Here is a 26,476-nt window from a genome sequence, read left to right as displayed (position 1 = left end):
CAGATTTTCCAACCTCCTCACAGCACCAGTGAAACAGCATCTCTGAAGTTCTGATTCAATCTGCTTCCTCTCCACTTTCAGGCAGTACATTCCAGGTCACAACAACTCACTGTGTAAAAAATATCTTCTCATCTCCTCTCTAGTTTTGTTGACAATCAATTGCTCTGTTTATTTTGGGCTGCAAAGCTTTATATTTTCAATTGCACACTGTTATTCAGCCACGAGCAGTGTTTCATTATTTATTTAATTGCATACTTGACATCACCCAGAACTCTGCTGCCCGTGTTTTAACACACACCTCGTCCTATTCGCCCATCACCTCCTGTTCTCTCTGACCTTGGCTCCTGGTTAAGCAATGCCTTAATTTTAAAATTCTCGTCCTTGTTTTCAAATCCCTATAATCACCCTTCCCCACCCAACCCCTGTAATCACCTCCAGCCCTACAACCTCCTGAGATATCCAGGCTCCTCCAATTCTGGCCTCCTGAGCATGCTCGATTTTAATCACTCGGCCATGGGGTTGCCAACTCTGGCTGGACATGTTCCAGGAGATGTCAACAGATGTGACATCATAGAGCGGGTTCGAAGGGAGCACAAGAGAGGAAAACACACCAACTTTATTTAGGCAAACAGGACAAATTTGCAATTTTGCAGCGAGGGTGAATAACGATTAAAGTTTAGAGGAAAAAAAGAGCTTGATCAACTATTGAGGGGCTTGATGCAAGATCCGACATCATGGTTTCAAACTGGAATATCAAAAGCTGCTAAAACTGAGGAGAAAATAAATGTTTTCTTCTCTCTCTATCTCTGTTTTGAATGAAAAGATCCGAGGTGAAGTGACCTGAACCCCGCTTGCTCTGATCGCACTCGAACAAACACTTGTTGCTCATGCCCAACCTCTCAATGAAATTCAGACCCCGCCAATCCCATCGCAGCCGGCCAAAATCCTAGCCAATCGGAGTCCTCCTGACATTTGTTTCCCGGTTTAAGGTTTGGATTTGATTGGGTGGCATTGCAGATGGTCCAGATGTGATGTCACTGCATGGCAATGCCTCATGATGGGAGTTACGGTTTCTTCTGCTTCTTGGTGGGTTGCTACCAATGACTGGTGGTCCAGCCATGGCTCAGAAGTACGAATTATGTGTCTGATTTGCTTAAAATATCATTTTAAAATCTCCCGGATTTCTTTCCATGGCCACTGGGAGATTGATGCCAATTCTGGTAGATTCTGGCCTCTCCAGCAGGGTTGCAACCCTACTCTACCATTGGACTGCATACCAGATGAACTGCATGTGGTTCAAGAAGGGGGCTCACCACCACCTTCTCAAGGGCAAGCAGGGATGAACAACAAAGGCTTGGCTTTACCAGTGACGCTCACATCCCATGAAAGAACAAAGAAAAGGATTGGTGTCTGTGCCTCCAGACCCTAAGCTCTGGAATTTCCTGCTAAATCTCTCCGCCTCCCCTCCTTAAAATCCACCTCTTGGACCAAGCTTTGGGTCAAGTGTCCCCTAATGTTTCCTTACGCCTGTCAAATTTTGCATTCTCATGCCCCTTGGGACGATTTTATCGCGTTAAAGGCGCTACGTTAACGCAAGTTTGCGGCAATTCAGCCTCAAAGGGCGTTCGATTTTATTTACTCAACAGCTCCAACATTTTCTTGCGCAGATGACACTCGCTGCGTCGCAAACTCCTGTCAACTTGGGGATTCGGCTTGAAGCGGAGCTGGTGGAACATGTTTGTGAGTCCCGTGCACAGGCTGACCTCTCCCCAAGCAATAACAAGTTCGTGGAAACAAAAAATAAAGTAAAACTAGATCTGCATAAGGAGGTGGGGTGAGCTACATCGCAGAGCTACCAGAGGAGGGGGGGGGGAATGGATTTGTGTGGGAGCTTATGATATTGTATATGTTGCCCATAACACACACACAGACACAGATGTTGTGCAAACTGCATCGAATCACGCTGTTCCAGAGGCCGAACAGGGGGGTGGGGAAAAACAATGTGTCATGTGAACGAGCGGCATGATCTGGGATTGCACTGTGCAACTTGACCTGGAAAGTTGGGGTGGGGGGAGGGGGGAAGAGAGGCGGTGCAATGCTCTCTTCCGGCAACAAAGAGGCTGGATAAATAGCAGAGCCTGGAGCAACTTTGCAGCTCCCAAAGAGACAAGGAGAGGGAGGGAGAGAGAGCGAAGGAACCACGTAAACACACAGAACTACAAGGCGAGAGGGATCCAGAGCGAAAGGGGAGTGGGGGGGGTGAATAAAAGTGGAGAGAGAGAGCAATTTTTGCAGCAGAACATCGGAGGATGCACGCTTAGCATCTCTGCTTTTAAAAAAAAAACAAAACAAGAGCATCTCGGCTCAAAGGAGTGAATTAAATAACTCTTTTACCCTCCTTTCCCACCCACCCACCCCTGTCTGCAACAGCACCTGAGGTGGGGACTAAAGTTCTGAAAGTGACGCTATCGCTACTTTATTCTCAACAAGACAGCAGCAGCAGAACTTTGTTCCTTGTTGTGAAGATGCCGTTTTTGGGTCAGGACTGGAGGTCTCCCGGACAGAGTTGGATCAAGACTGACAACGGCTGGAAAAGATCCAACGATGAAACGAATAATAATGTAACGCCGCTGAACAGGTCAGTCCCCCTTTCTGTATCTTTTTTTTTTGTATCTTTTTTTTTTGTATCTTCCCTCTTTCTTATTTTTTTTTTTAAAACATTTTTTATTTTTTTTAAAAAGAAAGAAATTCCGTTGTCATTTAAACGAGGCTTGAGATATTGAACGCTAGCTTGGAATTTCACCCCCACCGCCTGTAGAGTGGGAAAGGAGGCCGGGGAGTTAACCCTGGGCTAGAATGGGAACTGAAATGTCGAAGCTAAAACGGGCGGAAGAACTAGTTTTAAGCTGAAAAGGTGTTGGAAGCAGCGTCAGGAAACGGGGCGGGCGAAAGAAAGTTGGTCCTGTCGCCAAGGGGAGCAGGACTATGTGTTAATGGCAACAGGAGTGGCATCTCTCTTGACAGTAAACGCGCAAAGCAGGAGTCTCCAAATCTTGTGATGGAAAGTAACAAACACAGTGTGTCGTTTTTACTGGGGGTTTCTAATTATGGGCTCAACAGAGTGTCTGTCCTTCGGCGAAAATGGGACTGGACATTATGTTCCTGTGTCCTCTTTAAAGGATCCTGGAAGAATGTGGCAACAGATTAGGGTTTCTTTTTTTTTCTTTTTCCCCCCCTCCTTGGCACTGGAGAGATGACGTTTGAAGGCCAGATTCCTGTTGTATTGAGATTGTGGTTTGGGTCAGAAAGGGCAGCGAGAGCATCATTTAAAATAAAAAAAACCAAACTGTCACAGTTGAACAGCTGGATAAACCAAACAGAGACCAGTGACAGCGTTCCATGTAAACTGGACACTGTTACAGACCAAACAACAATCAGGGGTGGAAAAGTTTTTGAAAAAAATATTCCTGTGAAAACTCAGCACCTTTTTGATTTATTTACTTGAAGCCTCTGGGTATTTTTTTTTTTAAGTGATCACACTACATCATAAATTCACCTCTGTTTGAGTTTGCTGGGAAACATGCTGAAAGTGTTGATGAAGGACAACGTACTTCTGTTTGCTGCACTCTTCTTGTCTAGGATTCAAACAAGCAACTCTTGTCTATCAATTGGGTAACCGGTTATGTTCCCTCCGCTTGCCTGGTGACCTGACGATACCTGATCTTTACAAGACCCATGTCGATGAGCTGCCAGGATAGTTGAGTGACAGCAGTTCTGGCGGATATATCTTTTCTTTTTTTTTCCTTTGGTCATTCTGGGTTTCTGGGAGTAAGTTGGATTTACTGGGGTAGCGTAGGTTCTTTGGTGGAGGGGAAAGAGGAGTTGTCAGACAGCTGATGTTGGGCGCTGAGCCAGCATGAGCTCAGATGGCCAGTGTCAGCAGCCTCTTCCCGACGTGGGTGGCATTTTCCGGGCGAGTCGGATCCATGTCCAGACACGTTCTCACTCCTGACAGTGATCACAAGTCAGGGATGAGGACACTCGAAGCACTGCCCGGACAGGTACCAACAATCAGATCTGGAATCTTCTTGGTTTGCACAAAAAAAAAGTCAGCCCCAACAACAACAACTTGCATTTGTATAGCACTTTTAATGTCATAAAAACACCCCAAAGCTGCTTCACAGGAGTGTTGTCAAACGAAATATGAGCACCGAGGCATAAAAGGAGATATTAGGACAAGTGACTGAGAGCTTGGTCAAAAGGGGTAGGTTTTAAGGAGCGAGAAGTGGAGAGGCATAGGAGGGAAATTCTAGAGCTCAGGGCTCGGGGTTAAAGGCACCATCCCCAGAAGTTGGGCAATGTAAATCAAGGATGCACAAGTAGCCAGGGTTAGAGGAGTGCAGATATCTTGGAGGGATATAGAACCATAACAGCCAGTGCTAAATCTTTGACACGTCCATCAACTTAAACATCGATTCCTGCCATGGCTGACGCACAGGGGCAGCAGTGTGTGTACCATCTACAATTTGCACCACAGCAATTCCCCAAGGCTCCTTCGACAGCACCTTCCAAACCCGTGACCTCTACCACCTCGAAGGACAAGGGCAGCAGACACATGAGGTTCCCCTCCAAACCACTCACCATCCTGACTTGGAAATATATCGCCGTTTCTTCACTGTCACTGGGTCAAAATCTTGGAATGCCCTCCCTAACAGCGCTGTGCGTGTACCTACACCACAGGGACTGCAGCGGTTCAAGAAGGCAGCTCACCACCACCTTCTCAAGGGCAATTAGGGATGGACAATAAATGCTGGCCTAGCCAGCAATGCTCACATTCCCAAGAACATATACAGTATAACACTACAAGATGTCCTTTAAGGTTGATTCAAAAGAGTTTCTAAAATATTACTTTTGAAATATGGTCGCTTTTTTGGCTTTTCCAAAGATTTCTGAATTGTTAAGATTTTATATTTGTCATGATAAAAATCATCAAATACAAGCACTGTTTACAGAACATGCTGGAGTCCACTCCTGCCTCAATGGTGAGCAAGGATTAGAGGAATGGGGTGGAAACCTCTCACTTTGTATCGTGCCAAAACATTAAAATATTTTCTCAAGATGATTAATTTTTCCCCGCTTTTTTCTTTGGCAAGCATATCATAAATTTACAGAGGAAGCACATTTACTTTGATGCATTGCATGCTGGGCAATGATACTGCAAATATAAATGTTCTTGGGAAGGGTTTTTGGGGGTGCGGGGAGGGGGTAATTCATGGCAGTGGAGGTGGGGGGGGACTTTAAAATTTGTGCCAGGCCGTCCAGGGGTGATGTCAAGAAGCACATCTTCACACGAAGGGTAGTTGAAATCTGTAACCCTCTCCCTCCAAAAAGCTATTAAGGCTGCGGGTCAAGTGAAAACACCAAACCTGAGATTGATAGATCTTTCTTAGGATAAGGGTGTCAAGGGTTATGGAACCCAGATGGCTAGATGGAGTTAAGATACAGGTCAGCCATGATCTGATTGAATGATGGAACAGGCTCGAGGGGCTGAATGGCCTCCTGTTCCTAAGGCGAGGGAATACCACAGTTTTTATAATGAGTGACACGATTCACATTGTCAGACGAGGACTGATAGGACATCAAATCGCTCTTTGAAAGCAGTTGCTTCCTTTCAGTTTGTTTCATTTCCCCTCTCACCCCCACCCCCCCTCCCCCGCTCCCTTCACAGACCCACTGTATGCCAGTCTCTTTTGCATTCCTCGTCGTTGGCTGGCTGACTGCCAGGAAGCCAGTTTACAGGCTGCTGGGTAACATCTTTCAAATGTCTTTTGCAGCAGCCTCCAGCTAGTTACTCTGGATAAGTATAGAATGGAAAGAGTTGGCTGGAGCCAGGAGGACCTGTGTGTGCAGTTTTATTGCATTCTCTGTTCTGCAGGGTGATGTTTGTTTTTCAAATCCTATTGAGCTCATTCTACAGACATGGGACTGTCTAAGTCAAGCCGCGGATCAATGTTATAAATAACTTGCATGTGGTTGGCTGTTCAGAACCAGCTTTTCCTGCTGAGTGGTGGTGACTTGTGGCTACAGATTGACATGTCTGTTCAGAATCTTGTACTCCCCACCCACCCCCACCCCCACAATAATAATAACCTTTAAAAACAAAAAGTGCTAAAGATTATTCAAACAATAAGGCCATGTAATTCTTCTTCTAGTCAGAGCAACAAATGTTTTCAAGAGTTGAAACTGGTTCTGCTGGTGTTTATGCTTCACACGAGTCTCCTCCCACTCCCCTTCATCTCACCCTATCAGCACATCCTTCTATTCCTTTCTGTCACGTGTTTTGCGTGACTACAGAACCCTCTTCATTTTAACCTCCGTCATTTCACAGAACAATTTGTTCCAATCTATAGAATGCGCCAGTGTGAAATTTCATCCTCTTATATTTGTGTATCAGATTCTGAAGTAACAAAGGGTTTAACTTGTAGGAACAAAGACTTGTCGAAACAAAAGTTAATTCATCAGCACACAAAGAGCTTGGAAATCTGGTGGAAATTGAGACAGTAGTAAAAGAAAATTCACCTTTATTGAAACCAACTCTGAAATGGAGTTGGTTAGAGAAAAGGTTGATCCCAAATTGAATCCACGGAGCTGACATTCAATGCCTTTTACAATTATTAAGTGGCATGGATTAGTAGTTAACTGGTTTGAAAGGGTTTATATTAGTTGGAGCAAAGTCTAGTGTTGCTACCTGAGCAAGATAAGGCTCATATGCCGCATAAATATCAGTATAGGGTTGGGTGGGCAGTGCAACTCTAGACACATTCTTGGAGGTTTCGACACATGCCCTCCTGCCTCTAACTACCCCACCCCTATACATTTTGGTGGTCGTCCAACCTGTTTATTATTCAAACCCCTGCTCCTTCCCCAGGCCTATTGGAAAACGAAAAGACTTTACATTATCTGATTAGTTAATTTCGATTGTCAAGTCAAACAGACTTTTCTGTCATCTCCAATATTTTTGGAACCAAGAAGTGTTCAAAGAAAAAAGAATTTTGATTTTTCCCTCTCTCCCTCTCTGATGTCCCTCTGATTTCTCTCCTGGGTTGTCCTGGAGACTTATCTTCAATTACTGGAGGGCTGGCAACACTAGGTTAGGTCAGATGCCCTGTTTCTGGGCAGCGAATTCTATGCAGTTCTCTGCAATTGTATATCTGTAGCTTAAGCAGTTTGTGAGACGTGTCCAGAATCTCCCGTTCCGTGCCCCGATCAAGCTTCTCTGCACACTCTTGTTCAGAACTGGAGAAATCAGGCTGTGGTTTTTGTATCTTGTGCACCCTTCCTCCCCCACAGAGCAATGAGAAATAAAAACATATTGATGGTTTTTTATTTCCTCACCATGACCAGAAGCAAAACACATTTCCTCTTGATTTTAATGAGTCATGTTTTGTGCTATCTTACAGTTCAGTTCATGTGTGACCTTTGTCTTTACATAGTTTCTGTGATGAAGAGGAGTTTAATAAGGAGAACTTTTTGAACAGCGTTGGCTATGACGTGATGACAAAGAAGAGAAAGAAGGACCTCTTGAATAACAATACGAAGATTCAATGTAAGTTTTCGTCTGTCTTTGAGTACACTTCAAAATGTTAAAAATTAATGATCTCTTTAAAGCATAACTTTTATCCTCCAAACCCATCCTTTGAGAATGTGGTGTAGTTTTCTCTTTGGGTAATGTTCTACCCACTGGAATCTCCCATAATGGCAGTGGTAGTAGGGAAAGAGTTGCCTGCAATGCTTATCCTCCTCCATTAGAGAAGAATTGAGCACATTAATAGGATTCTTTTTTGTTAGGTTTTTCAGTTTGAAGAAGAAGGAACTTGCATTTACACACCTCAGGACATATCAAAGTGCTTTGCAACCAGTGAAGTATTTTAAAGTGTGGTTGCTCGCATAACATAGGAAATGTGCCTGCCAATTTATAAACAGCAATGTGATAATGGCCAATTAACTATCCAGATTTGCCCACCAAAATATCACCTCAAGCCATCACATCAGCAGAGGTGTTATGGCTCAGTTGGTGGCACTCCTGCCTCTGAGTTGGGAGGCCCTAGGTTCAAATCCCATTCCAGGATTTGATGGTGAAGGAATGAGTGTTCATGATATGGCCCTTCAGGTTGTCAATCAAATCCTCCTACACTATCCTCCAAGGAAAAGGGTGTGAAGATACAGAACAAGCAAACTGAACCAGTGTTGTCCCCTCTGTTGCTTGTCTTATTGAAACATATAAGATCCTGAGGGAACTTGACAGGGTGGATGCTACGAGGATGTTTCCTCCTGTGGTGGAGTCAAGAGCTAGGAGACACAGTTTAAAAATTAGGGGTGTCTGATTTAAGACTCAGATGAGGAGGAATTTTTTTTCCCTGAGGAATGTTAGTCTGTGGAATTTCTTCCTCAGAAAGTGGTGGAGGCTGGGTCATTGAATACATTCAAGACTGAGCTAGACAGATTTTTATTGACAAGGGAGTCAAGGGTTATGGGGGACAGACAGGAAAGTGGCGTTGAGGCCACATTCCGATTAACCATGATCTTATCAAATGGTGGCATTGGCTTGAAGGGCCGAATGGCCTACTCCTGCTCCTAATTCTTGTGTTCTTGTGACCTTTTCGTTAAATGACTGCTCTTGACCCCATGACAATCAGTGCCAGAAGCATTTTCATTCCCCATTTGGAGAGACCTCCCTTTCAGGGCCACAGGTTTGGCAGTCCAGCGCTGAGTGGAACACCAAATCTGCAGCGGAGTCCTACAACTGGAATTGGACCATCTGATTTACCTATTCCCACAGGCTTCTGTCTGAGTCGGACACGAGGCCCTGAGACAGAAGGTTGTGGGTTCGAGTTCCACTCCAGAGACTTGAGCACAAAGTCTTGGCTGGCACTCCAGTGCAGTCCTGAGGGAATGTCGCACTGTCAGAGATGCCCATCTTTTGGCTGAGACATTAAACTGAGACCCTCTGTGCCCTCTCAGGTTCCATGGGACTGTTTCCGAGAAGAGCAGGGGAGTTCTTTGCAGTGCCCTGGTCAATGTTTATTCCCCAACCAATGTCACAAAAGTAAATTACCTGGTCATTATCCCATTGCTGTTTGTGAGAGCTTGCTGTGTGCAAATTTGCTGCCACATTTCCATAGATTACAGCAGTTCTACAATTCAAAAAATATTTCATTGGCTGTAAAGCATAAAGTGAAGTCCTGAAAGGTGCTACATAAATGCAAGTTCTTTCTTTGCTATTTTCACTGGGGAATTGTCATGTGAAATATGTTTTGTTAAAGTTTTCTTTACCTCCCAGCAGGTGGACAGTAGGGGATGGATATGGAGCTGTCCTGGGGAAGCAGTACTGATTCTAAAAACGTTTCAAATCTCCTGAGAGATTAGGCTGATGGGATTATGTCAGTGTTGTTCTGTCTTGGCTACCCTGAGATAAGATTGCTGCTGTCATGTTCAGTGTTGGGGGAGGGAGAAGATAAACAGGTTGCTGTCAGGGGGTTTAAGTGTCTCGTTTATCAGGCCTGCCACTGCCTTTTGGGTCATAGGCCTGGAACCTCCTCAGAGTTACTCCCACTCTACCACCACCGTTACTTAACCAGAATTGCAGTGAGAACTCTGATTGTGTGTAAATGGGGATTGCACACATTTACACCCTAGAAACTCTAAGGATATTCCTGATGTGGCATTTTTAATATCAAGGCCATACGTGGCATGTACAGCACAAAAACAGGCCATTCAGCCCAACAGGTCCAGACTGGTGTTTATATTCCACACGAGCCTCCTCCCCACCCCTCTGGTCTCACCCTATCAGCATATCCTCTTCCTTTCTCCCTCATGTAATTATCTAGTTTCCCCTTAAATGTATCTATGCTATTTATCTCAATTACTCCCTGTGGTTGCAAGTTCCACATTCTCACCACTCTCTCTGGGTAAAGAAGTTCCTCCTGAATTCCCAATTGGATTTATTTGTGACTATCTTATAATCTTATATTTATGGCACTTAGTTCTGGTCTCCACTGCAAGTGGAAACATCTTCCCTATGTCTACCCTATCAATCCCCTTTAAAATTTTAAAGGCCTCTAACAGGTCATCTCTTAGCCTTCACTTTTCCAGAAAAAAAGCCTGTTCGAATTTTCCTGATAGTTATAACCTCTGAGTTCTGGTATTATCCATGTAAATCTTTGAACGTACCAAAGGTAGATGGTTTGAAGGGGTTTCTGGTCAGGGCCCTTAGTTTCAAAGGGCTGGCACAGGCACAGTGGCCTGAATGGCCTTGTTCTGTGCCATATCATACTACAATTTTTGATTTAAGGGCCATTTTGTCTTAAAGCTTGTTTATGTGTTTTTCTGGCCTGGGTTAATCTGACCCATGAAATCTTAAGCTGATTCGCCTACCAACCATGCATAGCCTTATATGCTAAAATATTTGATTCATTTTTTTTTTTCAGGCTGCGGTGTAAGGAATGGGACTATGAATGTTGACTTTTTTAAAGATTAAATTGTTTTGTATTATAGTCTATAAATCCCAAGTGATAGCAGAATGTTCCCTTCTGTGCAGCCGAGCAGACGTGTGATATAAACTCCCAGCAAATACAGCTACTGCTTTGCTGAATAACTATTTCAAAGGAAAGATGAATAAATATGTACAAGGGGATTGAAGATTGGATATAGTTGATCGAATATGCAATAATTCATACATTGTTGTGATAGGATGAGCCACCTGAGGAATCCAGTTGGTCAGCGTTGCATTGATGGGTTGTACTTGCTGTTTTGGAATCATGAAATGGTTGCGGCACAGGAGGCCATTCAGCCCATTGAGCCAAGCCATGGTTCCCTGCAAGGGCAACTCACCTAGTCCCACTCCCCCATCCTTTCCCTCTAGCCCCGCAAAGCTTTCCTTTCAAATGCTTATCCAATTCCCTTTTGGAAGCTATGATTGAATCTTCCTCCTCCACACACACACACACACACACGCAGTGCACTTTTTTTATTCATTCATGGGATGTGGGCATTGCTGGCTCGGCCAGCATTTATTGCCCAACCCCAATTGCCCTTGTTCAGAGGGCATTTAAGAGTGGGTCTGGAGTCACATGTAGGCCAGACCAGGTAAGGACGGCAGATTTCCTTCTCTAATGGGATGGGTTTTTACAACAATCGGCAATGGTTTCACGGTCATCATTAGACTTTTAATTCCAGATTTTTATTGGATTCAAATTCCACCATCTACCGTGGTGGGATTCGAACCTGGGTCCCTAGAGCATTCCCCCTGGATTTCCGGATTACTGGTCCGGTGACAATACCACTACACCACCACCACCTCCCTATACCAGATCCTAACTACTCGCTGCGTTTTTTTAAAAAAAAAGTCTTTCCTCTTGTCGCCTTTGATTCTTTTCCCAATTACCTTATATCAGTGTCCTCAGGTTCCCGACCCTTCCACCAACGGGAACAATTTCTCCCTATCTACTCTGTCCAGACCCCTCATGATTTTGAACACTGTTTTCAAATCTCCTCCCAACCTCCTCTTCTCCAGGGAGAACAGCCCCAGCTTCTCCAATCAGTCCACGTAACTGAAGTTCCTTATCCCTGGAACCACTCTTGTGAATCTTTTCTACACCCTATCCAAAGCCTTTGCATCCTTTTTCAAAGTGCAGTGCCAAGAACTGGACACAATACTTCAGTTGAAGTTGAACCCGTGTCTTATGAAGGTTCATCACAACTTCCTTGCTTTTGTACTCTTTGCCTCTAGTAATAAAGTCGAGGATCCCTTGTGCCTTTTTAACCGCTTTCACAAGCTGTCCTGTATCTTCAACAATTTATGTACATATATCCTGGGTCTCTCTGTTCCTTTACCCCCTTTTAGAAATGCACTCTCTATTTCCTCATTCTTCCTACCAAATTATATCATTTGCACATCTCTGCAAAGTTTAATATTTTGGAGTTGTACAAGTCTCTGGGGGAGAGGAGTGAAGAAGGTTGTGGGAATAGTTGGATAGCTTCATCAAAGAGCTGGCACAGGCAAGATGGGCTGAAGGGCTTCCTTTTATTCTTTGTGATTGGTTAAGCTTTGCCATCTTTGAGGGTTTACTTGTGGTCAGTCACCGCCGTCAAAAAATGAATTGTTTGGATGGAATGCGGGAGGGGGGTCTGGCAGGGTGTTGGGTGTTGTGCATTGTCTGGAGGAAATGGGCTTGATAAACTGAAACATTGTAAAATAAAAAGTTGACGGCAAAAGCGGGCCACTCAGCCCACTGAAACCCGTGCCTTGAAAGATTTAGCATTGTCGAGTGAATTTGTACAGAGCTACACAATAAATGTTAATTAAAATGAGGCAGAGTCAGCTGGAGCTTGTACATAATGATGTAAAGTCACACTGCAACATTTAACAGTTACTGGGAACAAATGTTCAGATATTTGTTGCTTTAAAATCAATTGGGACTATTGCGCATTTGCTTAGGCTATTCAACAAATAATGACTATTATTTTCACCTTTACCCTCAGATTTCCACCAAGAGACTTGGATTTCTGTTCACAAAGGAAGCACCAAGGAGGTGAGCAGTACTGGGTTGCTTTGATATTTATTCATTCATTTGATGTGGGTGTCGCTGGCTAGGCCAGCATTTATTGCCCATCCTTAATGCCCATGTTCAGGGTCAACCACGTTGCTGTGGGTCTGAAGTCACATGTAGGCCAGACCAGGTAAGGACAGCAGATTTCCTTCCCTAAAGGACATTAGTGAATCAGATGGGTTTTTATGACAATCGACAATGGTTTTGTGGTCATCGTCAGGCTTTTAATTCCAGATTTTTATTTAATTCAAAATGGTGGGATTCGATTCGAATCCGGATCCCCAGAGCATTACCCTTGGTTTCTGGAATACTAGTTTAGTGACAATACCACTATGTCGCCACCATAAACAGCAGTGTATTCACCAATTCTGCATTAATCAGATCTCTACTAACAATATTGATAATCTCTTCCTTCTCTTCCAGCGCCATGGATATTGCACCTTGGGTGAAGCTTTTAACCGTTTAGACTTTTCCATTGCAATTCTTGATGCCAGACGATTTAACTATGTTGTGAGGGTAGGTGGTCTTTACAGTTCTATTGTAGTTGAGTTTCAGCTGGATGTTTTACTTTGATAGGTTATTTCAGCCATGTCTCAATGGGAAGCATTCTTTCCTCTGAGTCAGAAGGTTGTGGGTTTGAGTCCTCACTGTCGCACTTGAGCTCAAAAATGAAGGCTGACATTCCGGCGCAGTGCCAAGGGGATGCTGCACTGCCGGAGGTGCTGTCTTTTGGATGAGACATTAAACAGAGGTCGTGTCTGCCCTTCTCAAGTGGATGTACAAGATCCCATGGCACTATTTCAAAGAAGAGCAGGGTTCCGACCAATATTTATTCCTCAATCAACATCACTAAAACAGATAGTCTGGTCATTATCACGTTCCTGTTTGTAGGAGCTTGCTGTGTGCAAATTGGCTGCCACATTTCCCATTTTGTAACAGTGACAACATTTCAAAAGTACTTCATTGGCTGTACTGCACTTTCATGACCGGTCATGAAAGGTGCTAAATAAATGCAAGTCTTCCTTTTATTTTTGTTTTATTTCCACCTCATCTATTATTAATTTGCAATTTTACACCATCACAAGGACCACTCGCGGCTACAATGAGTCCTTCGTTGTACAGACTGGAGAAGTAATTCCATCTGATGGAAATTGTACTGATCTGAAATTGAATCGCCTTTTGAAGTGTAACACAAGGCAACAGCGGAAATTGCCTTTGTCCAGCAGCGTTCAATAGGCGAATACGTCAGTGTGCTTTCTGAATCCCTAACTGGCGGGATTCAGATTTCTTCAATGCCTTTGCTGATGAATGTCTAATTTAAAGTTATACCTTTAACAAGGACGACTGAAAGGGATGTGGCTCTTTTCTCCAGGGGTGACTTGTTAGAGATCTTTAAAATTATGAAAGGGGTTTGATAGGGTAGGTGTAGAGAAGATGTCTCCACTTGTGGGGAGAGCAGAACCAGGGGCCATAAGTATAAGATGGTCACTAATAAATCTAACAGGGGATTGAGGAGAAACTTCTTTACCCAGGGTTCAGTGAGAATGTGGAGCTCACTACCACATGGAGAAGTTGAGACAAATAGCATAGATCCATGTAGGGGAAGCTGAGTATGTACATGAGAGAGATGGGAACAGAAGGATAAGGTGATGGGATGAGATGAAGTAGGTGGGAGGAGGCTTGTGTGGAGCATAAAGACTGCATGGACCAAATGTTTGGAATGGGCTGTTTCTGTGCTGTTAATGCCAGTTGTATCTAAAAGGTCCTTTTCACCATCAACCAACAGCCTGTAATCCCAGGAAATGCTGAATCATTTGGTGAAGGCAAGGATGGTCTCTTTTTTTTTTGCTATGTATCAGTCGGGAGTTTTGCAGCCCTTAATGATACACAAACCCTTGAAACTGATCTGTTTTTGCTGGTCACTATCCAGTTGAAGTGGGGATCCATTACCCAGAGTCATACCAGGACACTTTACAATAGCAGCCCTGGCTTTCAATCACAAGCCAAGTCATCATGCTGAATGACGAAGCCGGCAGCTGATACAGTATCCCAGTGTGTTGTTGCTGTGGGTTGAAAGGTGTTGATGGAAGTGGAACTGTTTGGAATTCTTGCCATGTTTTTCCCCCTCCCGCACTATCTCCAGCCTGTATCTTGTGACTCGTTAACTCCGCTCATCAACAGGTGCCGCTTAGGGTTAGACAGCAAACTGAAAGTTCACTCGTCTCCAGATCCATCCTGGTTATGAAAGAGCAACAGAGCTGGTGGTGTCATTCAGGTTAAGGGGTTATATTTTGATTCTAAAGAAAGAACTTGGATTTATATAGCACCTTTCACAACCACATGACATCCCAAAGCACATCATAGCCAATGAAGCGCTTTTGGATTATCGTCCCTGTTGTATTGCAGGAAACATGACAGTCAATTTGTGCACAGCAAGCTCCCACAAACAGAATCTGATAATGACCAGTTTTTTTTTGTGTGATAATGGTTGAAGGATAAATATTGTCCAGGGCAGTGGGGATAGCTCCCCTGCTCCTCTTCAGAATAGTGCCATGGCATCTTTTGCATTCACCTGGCAGAATGAGTCTTGGTTTAACGTCTCATCTGAAAGATGGCATCTCTGGCAGTTACAGCACTCCTTCGGTATGGTACTGGAGCGTCAGGCTGGCTTATGCGCTTAAGGTGATTCTTCAATGTCTTGAAGTGTGACTCAAGGTAAGTGAACAGGAGAGTAGATTCTGCCTGTTCTGGATATGAACACTCCTGAGGGTTACCTGTCCTATCCTGCCACACCGCTGGAGTGATCCAGCTCTCTTGCCCGATACGGGTTGCCTAGTGTTTTGCACTCCAAACAAAAGGGCCAAAAGACAGGCTAAAAGACAGCAAACCTTTGCCATCAGTGGTGCTCTGTACTCGAGTGACACAAGGAGCAATGTAGCTTGAGTGGGGAAAATGATTGCTGATCTTTCTTCCATTACACCTCCTCCTCTGTGTGCACTAGGAACCAGATAATGAATTTGTGCCACAATCTTGTGACTGTCACTGTAAAGTACTCTGGAATGGAGGGCTGACCCTTTGGAGATAATATGAAACCTTGCTGCAGCCTCCCCCCCACCACCATGAAGGGTGGTTTTTGAAAAATGTTGTACCCTGTACTAGGCTGACCATTAATTACCTCAACCGTCCTAAAGACACACCCTGCCTGTCCATGTCTGTTAATGTGAAATTCCTGTTTTCTACTTCTGAGAAGAGAGACTTGCTGCCTTGCACCTTTTTGAATTACCTGGGAGCTTAGGAAGCCTACAAATCCCTGTTGCTTTCTCCATGGCGACGCCTTGGCCATTTGGAGTTGACTCGCCAACCAATCGGCACCCTTTTCTCCTGTAATATAAATTGTTGTGATTGTTTGAAATTTGGTATTCTTGCATTTGTCCTGATGAGTGCAAGATGAAAATCTTCAGCCATGTGTCTCCCTTTTCAGCAAGATTCATGTTTTCCTATTTCTATTGTTTAACCATTTTCAGCAACAAACTGTGGAATAATTCGATTACTCCAAGAATTTTGAATCTTGGCTTTGCTCCATTTTCCATTGGCCCAGTTCGAACTGAGAAACAGGACGAGTTAATTTTCGGTGAAATGTTGCTTCATGTTGAAGAGTTATAAGCATCCAAAGTTCATAATATTAAACTTTACTAAACAGCCCCTCCTACCACTTCCTGCTACCTAGAAACTTTGACATCTTTACACACGGAGCTCTTGATATAGGACGGATATCTGTAAATATAGAGCTACCGTGGCCTAAGCTGTCACACTGAAACAGCTGAGTGACTGGAGGAATAGTTCTGTTGTGCTAGAATGACACCAATATTGTTTTCTATTTGCAGCTGCTGGAGCTCATTGCAAAATCCCAGCTCACATCCCTCAGTGGGATTGCCCAGAAAAACTACATGAACATTCTGGAGAAAGTTGTACAGAAAGGTGAGCTGTAACCACAAACAGCACTGATCTCCACAGTTTAAAGCATAGAGAGCCACTGGCAAGGGCACAGAAAAGGAATTTACTAGAATGATGCCTGAACTGAGAGGTTGTGTCTATCAGGAACGATTGACCAGGGTGGGGGTTCTTTTCTCCAGTAATCGTCGAGGCCTTTCATATTATGAAATGGGCTTGATAGACGTAGATGTAGAGAAGATGTTTCCGATTGTGGGGAGACCAAAAGGAGAGGCCATAAGTAAAAGATAATCACTAATAAATCTAATCGGGAAATCAGGAGAAACTTCTTTACCCAGTGAATGGTGAGAACGTGGAACTCGCTGCCACAGGAAGTGGTTGAGGTGAATAGTAGGGATTTGTTTAAGGGGAAACTGGATAAACACATGGGAGAAAGGAATAGAAGGATATGCTGATGGGTTTTGATGAGGAGCTGAACAATGGCAAGGACCATTTGGGCCAAATGGCCCATTTCTCTGTTTTAAATGCTTTGTGATAATAAAAGGCAAGATTTACAGAGAAATAAATATTTCTAAGCACTAATCTTCTCAAATGAATTCTACTAAAACGGTGAGAAGAGATCATTGAATAAAGAACCAGAGGGGGAGATGAGGAGAGTTATTTTTTTTAAATGCAATGATCTGGAATGCGCTGCCTGAAAGGGCGGTGGAAGCAGATTCAATCGTAACCTTCAAAAGGGAATTGGATAAATATGCGAAAAGGAAAACATTTGCAGGGTTATGGGGAAAGAGCTGTGTGGAGTAAGACTAACTGGATAGTTCTTTCAAAGAGTCAGCACGGGCATGATGGGCTGAATAGCCTCCTTCCATGCTGTATCATGTGTTCCAGGATTGAAGCACATGAGTGATTTCAGGTTTACAGTCTGATAAAGTGTGGGGTCCTTCTTCGAATGATATGACTTTCTTAAACAGTTGTCTCACCGATATTGCCTGCATTACCAGCTTGAGATTGGGTCGGGAAGATACTATCCTATCCGATCATGCATTTTTTGGCATAGTAATCAATTGAAAAAGATGATTTTTAAAATAATATTCAAAGTCAAACACATCGACAGTTCCTTAGTGTTCAGTCACTTCTTGGCACGTTTTAGGCTGGTGTCTCCTTGAGCAGTAATAGAGTCATTCAATCCCAAGGTGTTATTCCCCATTAATACACTCATTAAAATGATGAGATTGTTCACTTGATCTTTGCTGTAAATTCTACCGCTGTAAATTCTACCTCTGCAGCATCTGACACAGGTAACACCTTTTGCAGCTCTGTAACCACCAGGGGATCAGAATTCCTCGGGTCACTGCGTATAGGAGTTCTGCATTGACAAAACACCTTCCAAGCATTCTTATAGTCACGTTCCTTAATCCCACTAATCTAATGATGGGAAGCAACTGGAAAATGTTCATATCCTTGCACAGTTAAGAATTCATTAAGGAGGCATTAGGAAATCAGTGAACGCTTCTGGCAAGTCCTTCTGTGCTGATCCACTTGTCAAGAGATAGGGATAAAGAGCAGACTGTAGCTTAGTCTGCATTGATAACGGAGCCATTGGTATCTGCTCAGTATGAAGTGAGTGAGTGCTTTGATAGTCAAAATGCTAAAGGTTATTTTGAGGGAGGATGGTTAGTTTTAAGAACCAATCTTTTATTTTGGTGGTATTCAGAAGTTTTATGTCAGGTGGTTGCAGCATTTATATGCCAATCATGAAGTCTTTAGGACTGAGAAGGTGATTTTAAATTCCACCAGTGATTCCCATGAAGAACCTAGAACCAACTCTAGGAGGGGTTGGGAAATAAGGAACACCTCACCAGAGGAGGCCGGGGAGGGGGATTGGTGGAGGTGTGGGTGGTGACGGAACCTGAGGAGTTGGGGTGGGGGTGGCGGGGGGAGGGGGGGGTGTGAGGCAGTGGTGTCTAGACCGGCAGAATGGCCTGCTCTGATCGCTTCACCAACCCACCAATCCTACCCCCTCCTCCTCAGGCCTACCCAGACCACTCAACTTCCTCAGGCCTCCCAGGACTCACCCGGCCCCCACCCCTCCCCGACAGGCCTGCCGGACCCATCCCCTCCTCGTCGGGTCTGCTAGATACCCTCCCCCCCCACCCCGGGCCTGTGCCAGACCTGCTACCCTGGACTTGGGTCTGAGAGTGCAGCCGCCTTCCCCTCACTCCCCCAACCACTCACCTGTCAAAGCCAGAAGGAGAGTGCCGGCCAGTAGTGCTGCTGCTGCTCCCTCATGGTTGGGTCAGCGTGTGCGCAATCCCATCCAGCTCTGGACTGCCCATACGCAGCAGTCTAGTGCGCACCCGGAGACACCAACAATGATTGACCAGCGGCAAGAGGAGACAAGTCCGGGACAAGTGGCATCTCGGGAAGCTCACACTCGGGGATAGGAAGCCAAATTCCAGGACATTCCTGGAAAATCCGGATGGTCTGTCACCCTGCTGGGAACCGATCGGGTGGGAATGACCCATTATTTACCACTCCCATGGTGATGCAATTAACATACTTGAATATTTGGCCTGGGTGAATTTTTCTTGAAGTTCTCCAAACTTTTGGCAAAATGACAATCTGACTAACCAATTTCAAACACCTCCGTTTTTAAATTCCCATCCTTGTTTTCAAATCCATGGCTATGGCCTCCTCACTCCCTCCCTATCTCTGTAATCTCCTCCAGCCCCAGAACCCTCCCAGATCTTTGCGCTCCTCTAATTCTGGTCTCTTGAGCATCGCCTGTCCCTCTGGCTTTGACAGGTGGGTGGGTGGGGGCGGGGGGGCTGCACTCTCAGGCCCAGGTCCAGGGTGGCAGGTCTGGCACAGGCCCGTGGGGTGAAGGGGGGTGGGGGTGGGATGGTATCTAGCAGACCCGACGGGGAGGGAAGGCAGACCTGGGAGGGTGGGGAGGGAGTCCTGGGAAGTCTGACAGGGTGGAATGGCCTGGGTAGGCCTGAGGAGGAGTGGGTGGGGGGCAGGGTTGCTGGGGTGATCTGAGGAGACCACTCTGCTAGTCTAGGCAACACTGCTGCCCCCCACTCCTCAGATTCCACCTTTGGCAGCCATGCCTTCAGCTGCCAGGGCCCTAAGCTCTGGGATTCCCTCGCTAACACTCTCTGCCTCCCTCTTCTCCTTAAAAATGCTCCTTAAGATCTACCTCTTTAACCAAGCTTTTGGTCACCTGCCCTAATGTCTCTTTCAGTGTCAAATTTTGTTTTATAATCCTCCTGTAAAGCGCCTTGGGACATTTTATTGCACTGAAAGTGCTATATAAATACAAGTTGTTGTTGGAATTCAGCCATAAGGAATGTTGCATTATTTATTCAAACTTCTATTTCTGTAATCTCCTCCATCCCTACAAATTCCACATCCCCTCACCCCACCGACCACCACCAGGTTACAGTGAAACTATTTTGGTGCATCCATTTTTAATATAAAGAAAATGTTGGTCATGTATTTGTTTGTTTTTTGTTGTTTTGCCCAGTGCTTGAAGACCAGCAGGATATTCGACCAATTAAGGAGCTGCTGAATAGTCTCTACACGACCCTCTGTGCGCTGGTGAATGGTGTGGGCAAATGTGTACTGGTGGGAAACATTAACACCTGGGTCTACAGAATGGAGGTCATTATGCATTGGCAGCAGCAACTGAATAATATTCATATCATCAGGGTAAGTGATAGTCATAACCAGCAACTCCAAGATACAATAAGAGAGGCATACCTTTTCTATTTGGACCTAGATCAGAATCTGCAATTTATACTGAAATAGTAATAAAGAAAGACTTGCATTTATATAACACCTTTGAAGACCTCAGGACATACCAAAGAGCTCTACAATTAATGAAGTACTTCCTGAAGTGTAATCACTATTGTAATGTAGCAAACGTGGCAGCTAATTTGTGCACAGTAATGTTATAATGACCCGATAATCTGTTTTAGTGATGTTGATTTGAGTTTAAAGTAGTGGCCAGAACACTGGGTTAAGGGTGGGGGCGAGAGCCCCTCTTGCTCTTCAAAATAGTGTCGTGGGACCTTTTATGTCCACCTGACAAGGCCCCAGTTTAATATCTCCTGTGAAAAGCAGCACCTCTGACAGCGTAGCACTCCCTCAGTACCACACGAGGAGTGTTAACTTAGATTATTGGCTCAAGGCCTGGACTGGGACTTGAACCCACAATTTTCTGCACGGGTGAGAGTGCCACCTACTGAGCCACAGCTATCAAGTGAAGCGTGGCAGAAATTGCTAGGGCAAGAGCCAATTGCTCACATTCACCCATAAGTGTTAAATTTTGTGAAGTACCTTGACCTCTGCGCTCGACTTCCCCAAGAGGCACAGCAAGGAATGCAACGCGTGGGCCAGGATTTTCCGGCCCTGTTGTGACAGGACCCGCCGCGGGCGATTCAGCGCCGCAGCCAAAAGTCCAGTGCCCTTTTGGCAGGAGTGCACGATCCCGGAGGCGGGTGGGGGCTGGAGAATCCCGCCCACGGTGCGGTGGACAGAATTGGAAAGTCTCAGATGTGACCCCCAGTCCGTGCTGAAGGAACTGATGGCAGGGCCACTTACTAAGCTAGAGAGGGGAGAAAAATATTCCTGAATGCTCTTCATTGACTCCCCATGGTGAATGAGCATGTGTGGATATCACGTGTGGATGTAATTGGGAGAGTGTGATGCCTTCCACATTCCACCATCCTGCCAACACTAATTTCTAATTTTCAAACCTGTGGCGATTGGTAGCCTAGAAGTACTGTTTAAATGGCTGTACCTATGGAAATGTACCTCAGAGCATTATTGTTTTGACAATCAAAGGGGGAATCCCCTACATCCTGTGACATTGACTATAGAATCATAAAATGGTTACAGAGCAGAAGGAGGCCATTTGGCTCCGTGTGTCCATCCCACAGCTCGTCCCACTCCCCTGCCCTTTGCCCGTAGCCCTGCAAGCATTTTCTCTTCAGATGTTCATTCGAATACCTTTTGGAAACTATGATTGACCCTGCCTCCACCGCACTCTCGGGCAGTGCATTCCAGATTCTAACCACTCCCTGCGTAAGAAAAGGGTTTTCCTCATGTCTTAGGAAGGAGACGGTGCTGCAGTGGAAATGTCACTAAACTAGTAATCCAGACGCCCAGGACACGGTTTCCAAGGCAGCTAGTGGAATTTACGGCAGCTGGAGTGCATGATCTGCCCCTAAAAATGACATTTTAAGGGATATCGGGGGGGAAGACAGAAAAGTGGAGCTGAAACCACCACCAGGTCAACCATGATCTTATCAAATGGCTGAGCTGGCTTGAGGGGCCGAATGGCCTACTCCTGCTCCTCAGTCCTATGTTGCTAAGTCTCCTTTGGTAAAATCAGCGTCCTCTGGTTTCCTGACCCTTCCGCCAATGGGAAGAATTTCTCTCAAACTACTCTGTCTTACACCCCCCCGTGATTTTGAACATCCCTGTCAAATCTCCTTTCAGCTTTCTCTCCTCCGCTTCTCTAATTTATCTACCTAACTGTCGTCCCTCATCCCAGGAACCATTCTCATAAGTCTTTTTGTCACCCTCTCTAAGGCCTTCAGCACCTTTCCTAAAGTGTGGTGCCCAGAATTAAACATAATGCTCCAGTGGAGGCCAAACCAGCATTTTATAAAGGTCTTTAAGACTATGAACTCGATTCTCCGGGCGGGATTTTCCGCACCTGCCCGCCGCTGGGATCTTGTGGTCCCCCCGCAAGTCAATGGACTTCTGGCTGGGGCGCCACCTCGCCCGGGACAGGGTCCTGCCCGGGACAGGGCCGGAAAATCCCGGCCTCCGTTCCAAATTCGAATGGAATACATCAAGGCAAAATTCAAAATAATCCCCATGAAAGCAATGGACGTAGCAAGGCAGGGGCTCCCACATTACCAGATCTTTCCTAAAGCAATTGATTGACTGCTGCAGCCCCTCAACTGAGGACACTCAGCTCTATAGGCTGTAGTCTGTCAAAATAACCTATTTCAACTGTAGCCTCTGAACCATTTGGTCATTTCCACTTGCCATACTTGTAGGCCTGTCGAACAAGTTTGGCAAATTAATTCCCTTGTAATTAATGTTCCTTATTTTATAATAACAACAATTTGTATTTCTATACCACCTTTAAACTTTCACCCTGAGCCACATTGGGAGATATTAGGACAGGTGACAAAAAGTTTGGTCATGAGAGGTAGGTTTTAAGGAGCGCCTGGAAAGGAAGAGAGAGAGAGAGGGTGGTGGGAAGGAATTCCAGAGCTTAGGGCCATGACTGCTGAAGATATAGTCACAAATGGTGGAGTGATGGAAATCAGGGATGATCAAGCAGCCAGATCACAGCACAAGAGATCTTGGAAGGCTTTGGGACTGGAAGGGGTTTTAGAGGTGGGGAGAGGGTGTGAGGAGACCTTGGAAGGATTTGGAAACAAGGATGAGAATTTTAAGATTGAGGCGTTGCTGGATCAGGAGCCAGTGTAGGTCCAGTGAGCACCATGGGGTGATGATTGAACGGGACTTGTTGCGAGTTAGGATGCGATCCTGTATTATACTATGCTTGAGATCCTTAAGGCACAATTTATGTTCAACCTGTGTTGTTTTGCAGCCTTTGTCTACAGGGCTGACCCTCACAGACCTACCAATGTGTCTGCAATTGAACATCATGGAGAGGTTGTCTGATGGAAGAGACATAGTCAATCTGGGACAGGTGTCTCCAACTCTGCAAGTGCTGAGCGAGGACCGCCTTCTCTGGAAGAGACTGTGCCGCTACCACTTCACAGAACGTCAGGTATGTAACGTTTGAGGAAAAACCTGGTTTCAGTTTGAAACCCAATACAATGCTTCAGCATGCTTCAGAGAGACCTGCTCAGCCTTTTCCCTGCTCTGTCAATTCTAGATTCGCAAACGTCTCATTTTATCTGAGAAAGGCCACTTGGACTGGAAGAAGATGTACTTTAAGCTTGGGAGATGCTACCCAAAGAAAGAACAGTATGGGGACACACTGCAGTTCTGCCGACACTGTCACATCCTCTTCTGGAAGGTACGCTGATGGCTTTGTCAACACCTGGGGTCTGACCCTTCTGGTAAAATGTCATCCCCTCAAACTTCAAAATAACAGATCCACTTATTCCCATGGTATAGAATCATTCAACTACACAGTCACTCAAAGTCACATATTCTGATCATACTTGATCCATTACATTACATTATTACAGTTACGTGGAAAAGTTGGGATTGTCCTCAGTTAAAAATGTCTGAGAAGGCTTACTAATCAGAAAAAGAAAGACTCACATTTCTATGGCAACTTTAACGATCTCAGAACATCTTAAAGTGCTTCACAGCCAATGAAGTGCCTGTGGAAGTGTAGCCACTGTTGTAATGTAGGAAATGCGGCAGCCAATTTGTGCACAGAAAGCTCCCACAAACAACAATGTGATAATGACCAGTCCATCAGTCTTTGTAGTGTCGATTGAGTGATAAATATTGGCCAGGACACTGGGGAGAATTCTCTTGCTCTTCTTTAAAATGGTTCCCCAGAACCTCTTGCGCCCACCTTGGAAAGAAGGGGGTCCTCGGTTTAACGTCTCATCTGAAAGACGGCACCTCCGACAGTGTGGCAGTCCCTCAGTACCTCAATAGGAGTGCCAGCCTTAATTTTGTGCTCAAGCCTTAGGACTGGGGCTTAAACCACAACCTTCTGATTCAGAAACGAGATTGCTGCCCACTGAGCCCCAGCTGATGCTATAAAAAGGTGTTTAAGATCATGAGGGTTTAGATTAGCTGGAGAGGGGTCGCTAACTAAAGGGCACAGATTTAAGGTGATTGGTAAAAGAACCCAAAATGTTTCCAAATACTATAAACAGTGTTACTCAAACTTATTCCCACCGTCACCCCCATTTTAATGTTTGAAAATTGGTGCCACCCCAAAGTGAGGGCCCGGGTTGGGGTGTGGGGAGTTGCTGAGCAGGGGCAAATGCTTTTGTTCACAATAGTTTTGAAGACTGAGGGGCCGTGGAGCTAAGAATCATGCGCACGTGTGTAAATAAGCCTCGGCACCGATCCCAGGACTGTCTGCCGTTTGCCACAGTAGGCTTTCCAAGCAGCTCATCCATTACGCGCACGTCCAAGGAGGTCCCCTGATTAGCCACTCGGAGCGCTGAATTGAATGGCCAATCAGGGCACTGAAAGAACAACCAATCAGGGCATCGAAAAGCAGTCCCATTGAACTGTTTGGGGGCGGGTGGGGGGAGAAATTCACATTCCTGCCAGAGTGTCCGCTCGACAGTCACCATTTGCTGCCTGAGAACTTGCAAACCATGGTTTGGGAAGCCCTGCTATGACATTGCAAGTAGCGCAATGAGCTCACGAATTCTCAGGGCGATCCCTCTCAACACTTTCTAAATCCACTGCAGAATATCACTTAAGAAAAACGAAGATTAGTATCTATTAACTCCATGGTCATGTGATTAAAATGTTGCCAAACCAGCAGAAAAATGCCTTCAGGGTAGAATACCTGGGAGTTTGTGCCGTCTCTCCAAAGTATCTGTTGAAATTATGGAGAAATTATGCAGAATTTCCACCTCCTTAGATTTTTCAACAGTAACTACACTTCAGGATTATTTCATTGGCTGTAAAGTTTGTGAAAGGCTGTACAAGAGAGGCATGAATTTATTTCCAATTGTTGCTAAGGTTACTGGGCCTAATCAACTTGCTGTTGAAATGCAGTGGTCTGTCGATGCAGAATGCACAGTGTATGCTGTCACCTTGAGGAAACCCAAGTCAAAGGTTGAAGCTCTTCAGCCGAAGGGTAGTTTAAGGGCTGTGTGGTTATTACTGTAAAGAGAGACATGTCACTGAGGCTTTTCATCTTACACGCAGCAGGACAAATGCATGAATGTCAAATTTCAAACGATCGTGACAATTTAGACGTTTTGTTTGAAATTTGGCATTCTTGCATTTGTCCTGGTGAGTGTAAGATGAAAAGCTTCAGTAAAACGTGTCTCTTTTCTGCAATATTCAACTTCTGTACGAGCACGAGACTGGTTACGTGATTGTCTGTCCATGTTCCCATCCTTGGGATTTTTTTAATTGCCCACTTCATTCATTTATAAATATTATAAAGTGGTTCTCTCTGTAATTTTAGGACACAAATCATCCTTGCACAGCCAATGACCCAGAAGGTTCTTACACTTCTGTCTCACCACTTGACTTCATCAGTCTCTTCAAGTTCTGAACGCAAAGATTCCAAGAACTCCCACTGCGGAAGAGAATCCCGCCGGGAATCGAGAACTGAGCTACTGACTTTATATACTTTGCTTTTAAATGTGTAAATAATGTACAATAATATTTATACTCCCCATTGTACAGCGAAGCTGACATAGAGATGGATTAAGTCTGTTCTTTTTTAATGTAAAAGAAAAGATCTATGGTTTGTAAATATCGCGTAGGGTGATGCTGGGAGCAGGAAGTTGCTGAAGCAATTTTTTTTTTTACCTGAGGTAGAAAGTTTGATTGTGCTGTCAAATAGGGTGTAGAACGTGATAGGGACTCTTGACATACTTGCTCCCAAAATGGGACCGAAATGTGTCAAAGGGGCGATACACAGAGTCCAGTTTGCAGTTCATCGCTACTCGTTTGAGGTGGCACCATTTTACACTCGAACTAGTTTCTATTAATCTCTACTGCTTGGGACGCTGCTCCTTTCTCTGAGTTACACATTGACAATATCCTGCTTTCCCATATGTTTTACTTAGTATGGGACATCCCTGGATAATGTGAACACATTTGCAGGAAAGCTGTCCCATTTGAATATTGGCAGTGGGGGTCAGGAGGGGCAACTGCTTGAGTTGTGCTCAGTTCTGGTGTAAGAATTTCATATAGTT

General features: G+C 44.9%; 1 protein-coding gene across 1 annotated transcript; it reads left to right on the top strand.

The window, feature by feature from the left end:
* The first annotated feature begins 2,485 nt into the window (after positions 1–2,485).
* Positions 2,486–26,476, top strand: fbxo32 (F-box protein 32). Its single transcript, XM_078539870.1, has 9 exons — positions 2,486–2,638; positions 7,494–7,606; positions 12,541–12,590; positions 13,032–13,124; positions 16,493–16,586; positions 20,089–20,273; positions 23,200–23,382; positions 23,491–23,634; positions 25,738–26,476. Exons 1-9 carry the CDS (start codon positions 2,526–2,528, stop codon positions 25,825–25,827), a joined length of 1,065 nt encoding a protein of 354 aa, XP_078395996.1. The 5' UTR covers positions 2,486–2,525; the 3' UTR covers positions 25,828–26,476.

This window comes from Cetorhinus maximus, chromosome 4 (genome assembly GCF_964194155.1).
Source record: "Cetorhinus maximus chromosome 4, sCetMax3.hap1.1, whole genome shotgun sequence".
Taxonomy (NCBI): Eukaryota; Metazoa; Chordata; class Chondrichthyes; order Lamniformes; family Cetorhinidae; genus Cetorhinus; species Cetorhinus maximus.
Note: the sequence above shows the minus strand (reverse complement) of the source record. Positions and strands in the feature narration are given on the sequence as shown.